At 40.6% G+C, this 14,907-nt stretch overlaps 1 protein-coding gene and 1 long non-coding RNA gene across 2 annotated transcripts; both read left to right on the forward strand.

The window, feature by feature from the left end:
• Positions 1–9,369: 9,369 nt before the first annotated feature.
• On the forward strand, positions 9,370–10,140 carry LOC149270540 (uncharacterized). Its single transcript, XR_016271606.1, has 3 exons — positions 9,370–9,521; positions 9,578–9,895; positions 9,957–10,140. It is a non-coding gene; the product is annotated as an uncharacterized LOC149270540 (long non-coding RNA).
• Positions 10,141–10,799: 659 nt separating this feature from the next.
• LOC149270541 (uncharacterized) lies at positions 10,800–13,993 on the forward strand. Its single transcript, XM_089461764.1, has 6 exons — positions 10,800–12,214; positions 12,292–12,446; positions 12,540–12,648; positions 12,741–12,964; positions 13,033–13,150; positions 13,208–13,993. The coding sequence occupies exons 1-6, from the start codon at positions 11,392–11,394 to the stop codon at positions 13,456–13,458; spliced, it is 1,680 nt and encodes a 559-aa protein (XP_089317890.1). The 5' UTR covers positions 10,800–11,391; the 3' UTR covers positions 13,459–13,993.
• Positions 13,994–14,907: the final 914 nt, after the last annotated feature.

Here is a 14,907-nt window from a genome sequence, read left to right on the forward strand (position 1 = left end):
AACAAAGGGCAGCAGCACAAGTGAAAACAATGGCAGCAGAAGCTACAGCAGCAGCAGACCGCAAAATGTGTTGCATGCCCCCTGGCGCTGTTGTCGAGATGATGCTGTTGCTGGCTGGCGTTTGAGCTGGAGTCTCGGAGTTGGAGTTGCAGTTGGAGCTGGAGTTGGAGTCAGAGCCAGTGCCAGTGCCAGTGCCAGACAATCCTCACAGACGAAGTTAGCAAGTGCATTCATTCATTGGCAATAACAATCAAACTGCTGCTAGCACTTGGCTGCTGTTGTCGCTCTGTGGAAGCCAAAGAAGATGAAGGAACCCCGGCCACCTGCTCCACCCGCTGGCCACAGCTCTTGTTGCGCATTTGCAATGCCATTCAACTTGTCTTTTGCTGCCGACAATAACAGCAACAACAGCAGCAACAACAGCAGCAACAACAGCAGCAACAACAACAACAACAGAACATCCATTGCCAAACCAGCTCATTCGATGTTATCGACTTTAAAATTTCGTTTAGTATATTTTCTCTAATTGAAATAGATATCTCGTTCTTTTTGTGCCCATGTGGGAAAAGTAAACTTGAACTGGGCATGCTTTGATAAAGATCATAAATTTGTCAGCTCCACACCTTGGGCTAGTTCGATTTGGCATTACTATATATCCGCCTTTATAGATTTACAATATTGACTCGGACCAAGTCTGTTGACATTGTAACCCCAGCGATAAAGAGTTCAATCGCTTCAGTTTATTGGCCCCTCAACAGAAACAACAACAACAGTAACAACAACAGCAACAACAACAACGGTGCTCCATTTAAAATAAATATTTTATGTCTGATGATAATAATTTTTCAACTTTGTGTTGATTCAAAGCGCATTGATAATAATACTCTTTATTATATCACACTTTCACCTCAATGATTATCATATGAAGCTATAGCAGCGGCCGTTGGATTAAGGTTTGTATTTTATGTAGTATTGGTTCAATGCTCTATGAGCGGTGTTTTATAAGAAGGAAATTGTTAATATAATAGATCTGAAGGTTATATATACATATATATATATATATATATATATATATATATATATATATATATATATATATATATATATATATATTTATTTTTATGGAAGCTTTTGCAGATCGAACAGCTAATATGGTTAAAGAGAAGGTTTAATTACTGTCAATTTTTCCATAGCCAGACTTAAGCTGATTTGCTGCCTACATCTATAAAAATGCATATAATGGCAATATAATAATTTGATATATACTTTCTGACTTAGCTACTAAGAAGAATCTAGAATAGATGGATGTTCTGATTTTTTAGTATTTATTTTATTTTTAACAGAATAATTTCAAGTACGAAAATATACCTTAATCTTGAAGAAAGAATTTCTTTTTGAACAGCATTAATATTATATAAATAATATATAATATATGGTGGCAAAGTAAACCGAAATGGTCATTCCATATGCTCTATATAAGTCTTATATTGAACAAATTGATATAACTGTATATAACAGTAACTGAGATTTATATGTATAAATGTATGCCATACACATATTCTTATACGAGTATAAGCGATGCTTTAAAGCAGAACCGTTGACAATCAATCGCAGCTTGCGATCAAGTTAATCAATTACTACAAGCCGCAATAAATTCAACGCGTTGCAAGCGCCAGCGCAGCTGTTGATATCGATATCGGGTGATGGAATCAAAAGAGGCAAAGCGCCAGTCGAGTAAACAGAATGTCAACAGTTTAATAAATAAAATCAGTCAGCACCACAGCAGGCGCAGATCCAGATCCGCAGCCACAGCCAGCGCTGGAAGCAGGCGCGCGACGGCAATTAAAAAAAAAAAAAAAAAAGGAAAAGAAAAAAAAAAGGCAAAGACACAAGCACAAAGCGCGCAAGATTCACAACGCTTTAGATTCAGATTTAGAGTCACAGCCCAAGTCGAAGTCAAAGTCGCAGTCGGAGTCAGTCACTCGATCACAGAGCACACGGCGGTCCAAGGTTGCCGGCAAACACATGTGAGGCGCTGCTGCAGCATCTTTTGGCGTCGCGGCGTCGTGTGCGACAGGAGCAGATTGTCGCAGTTGATCAGAATCAGCGCTGACATTTTGATATTTGAGTCTGCCATAAAAATATGATCGATTTATTATGCGACAAGGCGACGACGACGACGACGACGACGACGGCGACGGCACGGGCGACGGCAACGGCAACTGGCCCAGCGACAACATGGCCAACTCCTTCGGGCCGGGCGCAGTGCATTGCGCGACATTGATTTTCGCGAAGTAATGAGGCAACTCATTAATCATTTTTTTAGCTGTGCATCGGCTGGGGGATTATGCTGCCCAGCATCCCGGCAGCGGCAACCGTCGACGCCACTGACGGAATGCTGGCAACATGTTGCACATGCTGCTGGCTGACTGGCGGCAACAGCTGCAGCTACATCCCGGAACAAGCTCTGCCTGCACCCAGTCCTGCTTGTATTCGCTGTACAAATCGTGTTCTTTGCGCGCACACTGCTTGATTTTGTTAACCTTTTGACCATTTGAAGTTATTTTTGTATGCTTTACTGCCAATTTGGTGGTCATTGGCCATTCACTTGACTTGCGACTGTTGCCTGCTGCCTGCTGCCTGCTGCCTGCCGCTTGTCGGCTGTCCATGTCCAATGTCTGCTGCTTGCCAGTGCCAGTTGCCAGTTGCCAGTTGCCAGTTGCCAATTGCCTGTTGCTGCGGTTGCTCTTTTGGCACACAACGCACCATGGCTGACAGTTTGGCCGATTGCCTGGCCTCTACCTCAGAGTCTGCCACTGCCGACTCGGCTGTCGCGGTCGCGGTCATCTCCTGGCTTGTGGCACACACACTTGGGCCATTCGGCAACCGCCTGGTGGAGTATTCTATACGCTACAATTGTTGTCGACTAGTTTAATTTTTTAGTTTGTTGAGCTAAGATAAATAATAAAAATAAATTCTAAGTAATATCATATAAATTTTAAACTGAACTTATAATTAATTAAGTTTATAATAGTATGTCAATAATTATAAACAGAAATATATCTTTTTCAGCTAACAACTAATTTGCCTTTTTTTTCTGTAACTGCTTTTTGGTTTGTTATTGCCGTTGTCTTGTGATTTACCTGTGAGCTTAGTCGTAGCTTTGCTTTGTACAGGGTGCCACCAGGTGAGCGAGGCATTGGTGTTACCTGCACTTGTCTCGCACAGTTGGCCAACTTGTTAGCTGCTGTTGTTGTTGTTTTCTGTTGAGGCCATTAGCCTTCGCTGGGAGGCACACGCACACGCACACGCACACACGCACACGCTCATACATTTTTCAAAAATCGCAATTCTAACAAAATTTCTTCATTTGGCGTCTGAACTTGTTGCTTGTTTGCAGTTGTTGGCAATTATTTATAGTTTCTGATGTATTCAATTTATTATGCAGATGTAGAAAGTTGCTAAATGCTTGATGTATGACTCTAACATATTGAGTGTAATCATTTTTGCATAATTTAGTAAAACAAGTTGACGGAAATGCATTCACCTGCTCACATGCATACCCATCATATTTTCAGAGAAGTCTGCCCATAATACTCCGTATATGTTTACTTTTCTGCACATCCATGAGAATATTTAGTCAAGTGATAAAACATTTATTTTATTCTAAGAGAAAAAGAAAGATAGAGATCGAGCTTATTAATGGGTTTCATATACGTTACGAGAACCTGCGTGAAGCTGCTGAAGCTGCTGGTTTTTTTTCCTAAAATCTTTTGGTTATTGGAAAGCTGACAGCATTTATCTGAAAATTTTTTTTGAATTATAAATAAAATTAATAAATTTGGAGACTTCAAATATATAATATTAAATGGATAACCCATTTAAATCTACAACATGGCATAATTATTTTGATCAGCTGAAGCCTTTAAGTAGGTTTTAGACATTTTTATTGCAACTAGCAATTAAAAACAAGTTTCTTCAGATAAAGGAGTAGCAATAAGTTCGATCAAATTTGGGTTACAATTTGCATTAAATTCTCACGATAAATCAAGTCAATAGACAATCAGTTGATTTATGCACAATTTGTCTGCCTAAATCCTAAATCTAGACAGGTAAATACTATCAATATTCGCTTAAAGTTCATCACACTACAATTGGTAATTAATTACGGCCACTGCAAAAAAAAGTAGTTGCCATCAGAGCTGCAGGTAATTAAAAAATAAATAACTAATCGAAACAACTTAATTTTGAAGGTTGCTGCTGCCGAGCCAGCGATCAACATGCAATTTTCCATGTAGCAAAGTTTAAAGGCCAGCTCGAGAGGGGGAAAATGGCAGCAAAAATTTATTAAAATGTTTAAAATGGGTTGGCGGCTGTAGCAGTAAAAAAAAAAAAGAAGAGAGAGATAAATAAACAAAAAATTGGTAGCCTGAAATCTATTAGGTAAACAAGCGCCGCTGACAGGTAACATAGATCGCCAGGCGAGCTGAGGCCATTAGAAAGCGATTAGATAGCGATACAGATACCAGCTACAGATACAGATACAGATATGTAGCTACACATACTCGAGCACACAGCTACAAGACATCCATACATATGTTACCCACGAGCTAAGACTCAGCCAAACAATGTCTGGACAGGCCGCAAACAATGGCAGCTAAACATGGCAAGTTAACAGTTTAATTTTGCAGCGCCACAGACATAAACAAAGCCGAACAAAAAAAAAAAAAAAAAAAAAAAAAACAAAATGCCGCTACGTGCAGCAGTGGCCAATGCGATATGCGGATGTTTGCTCTGCATCCGAAAGATACGTAACTAATGCATCGACAAAAAGCGCGCTCAATCTCAGGACGAAACAAAAGCAAAGCCCGCTGCGAACAGCAACAAAAACTCAACTGCAGTTATCGCTCATTATGGATCTTGATCAATGCGCTGTTGTGTGGAGGAGCGCTTTGGGCAGTTGCAAGAAAAAAGCAACAAGAAACCAGTAACAAAGCTAAGCCGCAAGCCACGCACAGGAGCCGAGTCTGGCCCAAAACAAAGGAACTGTCTCCCTGCCGGCCGGCCGACAAGTGTTGCCGCAACATGTTGCCAAAAAGAGCCAAAGGCAATCGCCGCGGCAACAATGAATCCAATGCCGAAGCTGCACCCGAAGCCAGCTTCCGCCTCGCATCCTTTCGAGTTAAGTTTTGCACGGCATAGAATTAGCCAACTAAGATATTAATAGGTCGAAACTCACTTTTCGGTGCGCTACGCTTAATGTAGAGCTGTAAAAAATATGTAAAATACTATAATATTTATCAAATATTATAAATTTAAATAAAAAAGAGAATAATAATGAAGCTGTAAAATTATATAAAATACCTTAATATTTATAAAATATTATTTTTGTATTAATCTATTTAAATAAAAAATGGAAGCAATTTTCTTGTTTATAATTGTAGATATTTAGTAATATAAATTATTTTCATATTATTTTATAATTTTATTTCCTTGTCCATTCGCATTTGCTGAGTGATTAGATTATTAGATATTTTATCATTTAATGCCTCTGTAATTTTATATCTACTTAGTAGCGCATCAGTTGATACGTGTTGACCCAGACTTTTACCCATTTCATTTGAATAATAAAACATTTAATTTACGCACCATTTATAGCAAGTTGCTGCAAATCGATCGTCGATTCGCTCGTTTGTGGTGCATGCAACATTGGGAAGGAAACGATAAAAACAACCGACACAGCTGCGGTTTAGACGTCATTATAAGACCAGGAAAAAAATCAAACGAAAATAAAAACAAAAAGTCTAAAGAACCGTAACCGCAAATGTTGTTTTGAACTTTCTTGAAGTTTTTGCTCAAGTGGCTCGATATAAGCGAAACACTTTCAGTGACTGACTCGGTCAGCTTTTGCTTTAGCAGAAATGACATTGGAACGAATCGTTACCTACGGAGACTGGACGATATGGTTCAGATGGCATGCAGGTCGAGTTCTTGACGGTCGAAGACTTTGCCATTGAAACTGGCTAAGTTTGTTTACCTTTGCATTTCACTTCAATTTCACTTCACAATAAGTAGACTCTCTGATCTCTAAGCAGATCCCAAATGCCACAGTTGACTAACGCCCAAGCAACATGCCGCATAAGTTAAACAGTTTTCTATTTGCAAATACGGACAATTCCCACCCGATTTGGTGGCATTACGTCCCATATCCAGGTCTGTGCATACGCACATCTTGCCAGCTGTCAAATGGAACAATAATAATTTCCAAATAGAAAACGAGAAAACTTTGCTTTGCGTTGGCCAAAAAAGCCAAAATGCTAAAAAGAACTTTTTTTCGATTTACCGTTACCGGTTTATAACCCATCAATTATATTGTAATGATGTCTGCTGCTGCTGCTGCTGCATCCTCAGAAATCATGGCTAGAACAACAACAACAGCAGAAAATAAACGCATTTAAAGCGAATATTCAATACTCTTATATGTTTATACAAATACGAAGTAAATTTTTTACCATGCCATATAATTTTTCCTATAAACTATAGTAGATTAGTTCGGTTGACTGGCGCATCCTGTAAGTTCTTTCCTGCTAGGCGTTGCCTCTCAAGTGACTAAGTAACATTACCCTGGGCTAGGGTATGCAAACAGCAGCAACAACGAGTAGGCAACGAGCAGGCAACATGCTCATTATCAACGTCATCATTGGCGTGGCTGCGACTGGGGCTGAAGTCGCATTAGAATGCCAGCCCATTCGGTAAATGGACAGCAGTCGAAAAGGCATACTACTTATAGAGCTGATGTGCATCGGCTCTTTGGCACTCGGATTGCATTTGGCTGCAGCTGCTGTGGCGGCTGCTCATGGCGCAGCATTTGCATTTGAATTCGCATTCGAGTGTCCACTAAATGTCAATTAAGTGGGTTTTAGCACGGTTTGATTCGCCGGTTGCCAAGTGCCCAGCACCCGGTTTACTGATCATTTCCAGCAGCCTCATCCTCCAGCCTCCAGCCTCCAGTCTCCATCGCCAACTCCATCTGCACCTGCACTCCCTACTCCTACACCCACTTGGCCACTTCTTGCGCTCCAACTGCGCTTCCCACTTTGACCATACAAATACATAACATAATAGCAATAACCATAATGCACACAATGCTGTCCGCTGTCCGTTGTCTGAAGTGGACTCCCAGACCGGGCCCAGCCAGATCTGGTCTGGGTCTGGGTCTGGCCTGGTCATGCTCATCATCTGTGGCAGCAGAGGAGCACATGTGTGAGCCTCTCCCAGTTATTGCATCCAAGCATTGGCGGCTCCCTTTGTCATTTGGCGTGACGCATGCGTAACGTTCGATTTGATTCAATTAATGGATGGGAATTGTCTCTACGTGTTCTCTTCGTGGCGTTCAAAGAGTTGCCAGAGATGTCGGAGCAGCCGCTGAATGCAAATACTGGAGTGTTGCGCAAACATCAACTATGATCTCTGATGCTTTTCTTATGAGCTTAGAATATTGTTATTAAATTTTTAATCTGCTCATGAGTATCATAATTTATAATATAATGTTTGATATAAGGTTAATATAAAATTATAATATTTCATTCTTGCTCTCACGACAGCTTTTGTTCTTTTTACGATATTCTCAAACAAAATTCTTATTTAAATATGCATTAGTAATTTACTTAGATTACTTCACAGCGATTATAGATTTCCAAATCTTAGTTTCAACCTCTAGAGTAGTAAATATATGCGAACCCGTTTTCCTGGTTTCGACTAGTGCGCTGTAGTACTTAGTTGAGTGCTCTTCAGCAGTTGAATAACTCAGAGTCATAAAGAGATCGTCGCGGCAAATACCAGCAAGCCCCCAAGTTAGAGACAATTACTTTCAAATAAATTAAATCCTAACGACGCGACGAGTCGTTGCTCGAATCGGTTTCGATTGCGAATGTAATTGTGAATGCGATTGCAACATTGAGGCATAAGTTGATTCGAAATCAATTAAAACTTTCATAATTAATAGTGCCTAATGAGAGTGGTGCCGGCAATAGAGTATGCAAATTGGCCACATCGGGTAATATCAATGTCTAATGTTCAGCCTGACTCATTTAAGCCCGACAGCAGTCTATGGAGCGGCTATGGAGCTTAGCTCTCATGCCATCGAAATCAATATAATCATTTATGGTGGCTATTATAAATTTGTCACGAAATGTGTAACGCATAGATGACTTCAATATTTTATTGCCATTTTGGGATTTAAGTTTTTATTCACTTTCCTTAGACAGTTTCATCAATCATGGAAAGGTAAACAATATTTACAATTGATCGCAATACGTATTATATATGTCCGAATCTATCTATCTTTAATCTTAATTGCGAAAACGATCGAATAGCACTTGGGTCTCGCTCCAAGAGAAACTGAAGCAGAAATCAAAACATCATTTAGCAGCTTTTTATGCACATGAGCGATTGCAAGTGCATTATCATTATCACGATCATCCGCAGCACAATCATCATGTGATCATCGTCGCGACGTAGTTGAGCAGCTCAGTGGAGAAGCATATGCATCATGCACAACAAGGTTAAAATTGTTAATTGTTGACGCCAACTGTAATTGGTATTATTATGCACAGCCCACAACAAAAATAACAACGATAATATAAACTTTTGCAGCTGTTAACGCTTAATGTGTTGCTGGAATTATCTGAAAAGCATGGCAGCAGATATATGTAAATAATTGCGCATTTGACAAACAAATATAAAAATGTGAGGGGGTACGCGATTGTTTCATTTTAGATATTATAAATATTGTAGTTAGATATAACGAATCCATTGTTTGATGATACTATAAATAAACCAATTGAATACAAAAAGGGCCAAGTTTTTTATATATACCTAATTTATTCAACCAATAATATTTTGAATATCTAATGTTAAATGGCGAGGCATATAATGTTAAAAAAGCTATAGCCGCCTGTATAAACGCTCCGATTTTGTAATGTAACTTGATGTATCTGGTATCCCGGTAATTCGAAATGGCAAATTATCGAGAATTATTGAGAAAAAAATTGTTTTTCGAATTTGCCCGCTGTTCGATTAAGCGGGGTACGAATTATCGAGACTGGACTGTATAATGTATGTGTGTATATACATACATTGTATATACTCTATGCAGTAAGCAGAGTTTTGCATGGCTTGGAGTATGTATCTGTCCCCAATAAAACATTTTGTTTACCTTTTATAATATAAATGATCCGTCCGGGTATTTAGATAGTGTAATGATGCATTACAAATATAATTGTTTATATAATTAAATTTCCATTTTCGAGTTGGGTATCGTTATATAATGCAGGGTTATGGACAAAGTACTACCTTTTCGGTGAAATAATTCTACTGTGAACATTGATTTTTAAATAGTTAAGATTGAACTGAACATAATATTTCGAGTGTGGTATGTTTTGCTGAGCTACATCGCAGCTATGAAGAGTACGTTATTTACTGTCAGCCTTCTTCAATTTAGCTTGATGCTCCAATTCAGTGTAGGTTTACAATTTTTTAAATTTATAAAACAGTTTAAGTGTATTTCCAAATTTAGAATGCAGGTCAATACAAGTTCACGAATGCCGTCTGCAAGTCCCATAATGAATCCTGGGTTACTGTGGACATGTGTCGTCTGCGAGCAATCAATCGCAACAAGACTATTTTGAATCTTCAAGTTACACTTCTGCATACTACGAAAACTGTTCATGCTGAATCGCAAATATTTTTCAAAGCAAACGGTTACAAGCCTTGGCTGTACAAGCCATCAATTGATATCTGTCGGTTTCTTAAGAAACCATATAATCCGGTCGCTGTAATGGTGTTCAATTTGCTTAAGAACTATACCAATTTTAATACCAGATGTCCCTTATTGGTAAGTCAAATACTACCTTTCTTTACATAATGTAATTGCTTACTTCAATATTTGCTTGTAGGGCTCATACTATATTGATGGGTTTTACATACGTTATGACAGTGTGCCAGTGGCTTGGCCTTCTGGCGAATATTTAGTGAAAGTAAATTGGTTATTTGATAAGCGACTTCAGTTTTCAACAGATCTTTATTTTATGGTTACAGAATAAGACATCAAAATAAATGAATACACGATTTTATTTACAAAATGCAAATGTCTATGTAATGTGTTATACATATAACTGAGTATAATTATTTAAAAATCACTGAATATAAATGAAAAATATGGTTTTTTATAGTTAGAAATCCATTGCTATATATATTGAGTAATATTTATTTTTATACCCTGAACCCATTTTTAATGGGAAATCAGGGTATAATGGTTTTGTTGAAATGTATGTAACAGGGAGAAGGAGGCGTGGCAGACCCCACAAAGTATATATATATTCTTGATCAGGGTGACGAGCTGAAGTTGTGTGTGTATGCGTGTGTGTGTGTATGTGTGTCTGTATGCGTGTGTGTGTGTGTATGCCTGTGTGTGCGTACGTGCGTGTGTGTGTGTGTGCGTGTTTCTTGTGTAAGCTGAAAGACGCGAAAAATTATTGAAATATCTATTGCTTCAAGGGTTCAGGGGATCTCGTCGTCGAGCAGTCTCGACTAGAGCTTTCTTACTTGTTTATTTAGTCAATGAATTGATATCTGATCGGAAACAAATACAAAATACTCGAAAAAGTTTTGAGCTCATTTGCTGTGCACCATTGAAGTGAAACCAAAAGTCATTAAAATGAATAATTAGAGTCCGCAAAGTCCAAATTTATTGTGTGTTATTAGGACATCAGTGAGACGTTACGACTTATTCTGGTCGAGAGCTCCAGAGTGGGGTGCAGTAACTCTCCATAATTAAAACTTGGATGTAATGAATTTGGTAGTTCATCTCGTAGTCTTGCTCAGTTTAGTTTTGTGCCAACTCACCTTCTCAGCTTGTTTTATTCTCTTGTCTAAGCCTCGGCAATGCTGATGTGCATAAGGAAGGGATAATTGATGTCACCATGCTTTTGGCCTCTTGGCAGCCCAGAGTCGCTGCCATAGAGCAATGGATGCAACAGTCGGAATTACTACCATAGCCAAGCAGTCAACGTGGAACATATTTGCGATCACAATAGCGTGACTTTGTTGGTTGATCGCTGAGGAACGTAAGAAAATACTGCAAAAGTGAAGGTTGTGCAGCAGCCAAGATGGGAAAAGCGGGAAAGCCGACTACGATGACAGTGTTGACAACCGACAACATCGTTGGTGGCTACCACAATTAATGCTCTAATAAAGCCGAAGAAAACATGTAGCTGGGGCAGCCAGGGGCTGAGGCAGCTGCTGCTGCTGAAGCTGAAACAAACGAAGCCCCAGCAGCGATTGCCGTTTGGAAAGATCTGAAGGCAGTCGCTAAGTGGAGTTCCGTTAATAATGTTGTCAAAACGCGATGCGTTGATAAGAGCTCTTATTTTGACGCTCTATTATGTGGGCGTGGCTGGCGCCGACGATAGTCGCGATTTCGTGACACTGGGCGTGATGAAGAGTAGGCGTGACAGTGCCAGAAGATCTCCGCAACGGCTTGGTGGCATGACCATTGATGGTATTGGCTATCACTATACGCTGCGCTACCAGCCAGGCAATCATCTCCAGAGTTTCGCACAGCAACAGGAAGAGGAGATGACTATGGCACCGCCAATGCCACCAACAATGACAGAGATGCCGCCAGCGCCGGCAGAGCCGATGGAACCCGAAGAGCCCGAGCCAACCATACCAATGCGCCCGACTTCAATGGAACCCGATCCTGATCCAACTGAAATACCAAGTGAACCCACTAGCATGCCAACTGCTATGCCAACGGAGGAGCCATCAGCTAAGCCCTCAGTGAAGCCTTCGGTAAAGCCTTCGGTGAGGCCTTCGATGAGGCCTTTTCCGCCGCCCACTCCAGCCACAACCCGCACCTCTATCATGCAGCCACAGACATTCTCCACCAAGCTGGGAAATAAGCTTAAGCAGCTCATCTATGGATCGCCGATCCAGGCCAATCTTATACAAAAACAACCCGGTGCCCCCAAATCTAAGGGTAAGGGCTTCTTAAGTCTCTTCGAGGTGATCAAATTTCCCAACACCAAGTGCAGCGTTTCTATGGGCGACATTCGCACCATGGAGGGTGTCTGTTATCACGAGTTCGAATGCCAAAGCTTGGGCGGCATACCCACCGAACGATGTGCCGAGGGTGTCGGAGCCTGTTGCATCTGTGAGTACATGGAGTGAAGTGATATTGCGTTTGCCTGCGGCTTGTCGAGTACCCGACCCAACTACTTTCGCTTTCAGTTGTTAACGGCTGTGGCGATGTTACCAGCCAGCAGATCGTTTACTTTGAGAGTCCCAACTATCCACAGGCGGTGCGCGAAATGATGATCTGTGTGCTGATCATAAATCTGAGACAAGGGGTGCAGCAGCTGCGTCTGGACTTCCAAATGTTCGAGGTACTGGCATATCCATTGTATTCCCAATGTCCCAACATACATATATATATATTTGATATAGAACTATGTAGAGCTTGTTTCTTGGACTTGCAGCTCAGTCGCCCCACAGATGGCGATTGTCTAGACGATCAGTTCATCATATCCGGACACAATGCCAACTTCCAAGTACCCATACTCTGTGGCATTAATACGGGCCAACACCGTAAGTAGTACGAGGAAATAAGAGAGAAGAGAAGAGGAAGTGGAAATCAGAGAGAATTTTCCATTGAAGTTACACTTCTATTTATTGTGTAGTGTATGTGCACGTTGGAGACTCCACTGAGAATAAGGTATATCTCTCGGTATTTGTCAAGGTCTCAAGCGGCGGACGATCGTTTAATATCATGATCAGTCAACTTGAGGATCAGCTCGCGCCGGATAATTGCCTGCAATACTTTAAAGACGGTGAGGGTATAATCAAGTCATTTAACTACGATGTGGCTGGCAGCATTGTGGACAACCGCGAGGCAACCTATCTGGTCAGTATCTGATATTCTAATCAAAACTTAAGAAATCGCTAACCGTTAAATAAACTTTTCATGCTTAGAACAATCTCAACTATGCAATATGCTTGGCCAGGTCAAAGAATGTGTGCAGCATTAGCTATAGCACCGAACAGCAAGGCGGAGATCAGCCCGACTTCCAGCTCATCAATAAGGATGAAGGTAAGACAATAAAAATAGAGCCTGATCTGGAATCGATTTTATTTCTTTTTTTTTCAGCTGAAAACGATCTTGTACCCGATGGCCAGGCTGGCGCTGGGATCTTCAATTGCCCGGATGACTTCATAGCCATCAACTCGGTGCGATTGTGCGGGGAGCGGCTGAACGATGGAATCGAGATTGAGGATTATACCATGCATGCCACAGTGAGGGATATAGCCGCCGGTCCCATTGTGCTGCCCTTTCGCACCGATGCCGAATATGTGGGTCGCGGCTTTCGTCTGCTCTACAGGCAGGAGTTGTGTGTCTGATATGGATGCAGTTCGGTTACGGTTAGATTTACTGCTGCAGTTACTGTTACCGCTCGTAGTTCATAGGCTGCATATGCCGTTGTTTGCATTAAACTTTGGAATATGTTACGCTTCAGTCCGAATCTCGAATCTCGAATCGACTGCAGGGCCTTTCTGGTTGCTATGGGAAAACTTGACATGCATGCGACCATTTCCGTTCCCAGTGCTGTGTTAATGTGTTTTATGTATTTCAGCGTCTTGGTGGCTTAGTTTTGGCGCCGCCCACCCGCCGACTGGGCGGTCCGCAAGTTCGTAGTTCACAGCCGGTTGGCGTTGGTGTCGGTTGACAGGTTTATTTCCAGATATTCATATCTAGCCATACCGCAACTATGACGAAATCTATAACTTGCCGCATCGCCATCGTTTCTGTTCAACTCGAAGTGGAAGTTGAAGTTGAAGTCGTAGAAGAGTCGAGTCGGTAGAGACGTCGCCAGGGCCGGTGTTGTCGTGTTGGTTTCTATGCTTAAATTTGTAATAAATTTGATTTTTTCCTTTCGATTGCGAATTTTCATTGTTCCTTTTGGCCGTCGTATGATAAAGTCACAATTAACCCACGCCTTTTTCGTAGCGGTACTCTTACATATATTTGCATATCATTTTGATTGTTTGGATCGCTGTCTGCGCCGCTGACATGGTGATGACTAAAAGTGTGCAGCAACGCCATCACCACCACCGCCACCACGACCAAACAACAACAACAACAACAACAACACCACCAACAACCAGCTGGAGCAGCCAACAATCATAAAATAGGCAACAACAAATATTGCATGCAAACATTTTGAATTTGAAGTTTGTCATCAAATGGCGTCTGAAGCCTTGGACAGGGCGCCATGTGGCACAGTGGAGTGATTTCTGAATTTAGTGGAAAAATGTCAATTTAATAAAATAATCAAAATTATACAAAATTTTTAGGTTTTGAAAATAAATATTTTAAAGCAGGAGAGAGTCAATTTTAAGCTTGAATATATGACTATATATATATATATATATATTTGTTGCTCAAAGAATTTATTATAAAATACTATATAATTTATATATATTTAATTTTCATATGCTTTTGTATATTAAGAAAATATATTTAGGAAAGTTTTCCATTCTCTGCCACAGTGTCGCCCAGCTCTAGCATAAATAAATAAAACCCGTAAAGTCGAAAAAGTATAAAATAAAAATCGCTTCAGGGCGTAACGTGCACTACATTAGAAATTGAAAATCCACCGACACCGCCGACAATGACGACGACGACATCGGAGTCGCTTTGGAGCTGGCCAAAAAAAGGAAAACATGAGAATCTTTTGCCATGCAGAGTCAGAGTCAGAGTCAGAGTCAACGTCGCAGAGCCCACAAAGCGCCGCTTGATGGAAATTAGAAATACAGACAAATTTTGAGGAGAGGTTTTTGCTTTCGGTA

This window comes from Drosophila arizonae, chromosome 2 (assembly GCF_054131065.1).
Source record: "Drosophila arizonae isolate 15081-1271.41 chromosome 2, UAZ_ARI_1.0, whole genome shotgun sequence".
Classification (NCBI taxonomy): domain Eukaryota; kingdom Metazoa; phylum Arthropoda; class Insecta; order Diptera; family Drosophilidae; genus Drosophila; species Drosophila arizonae.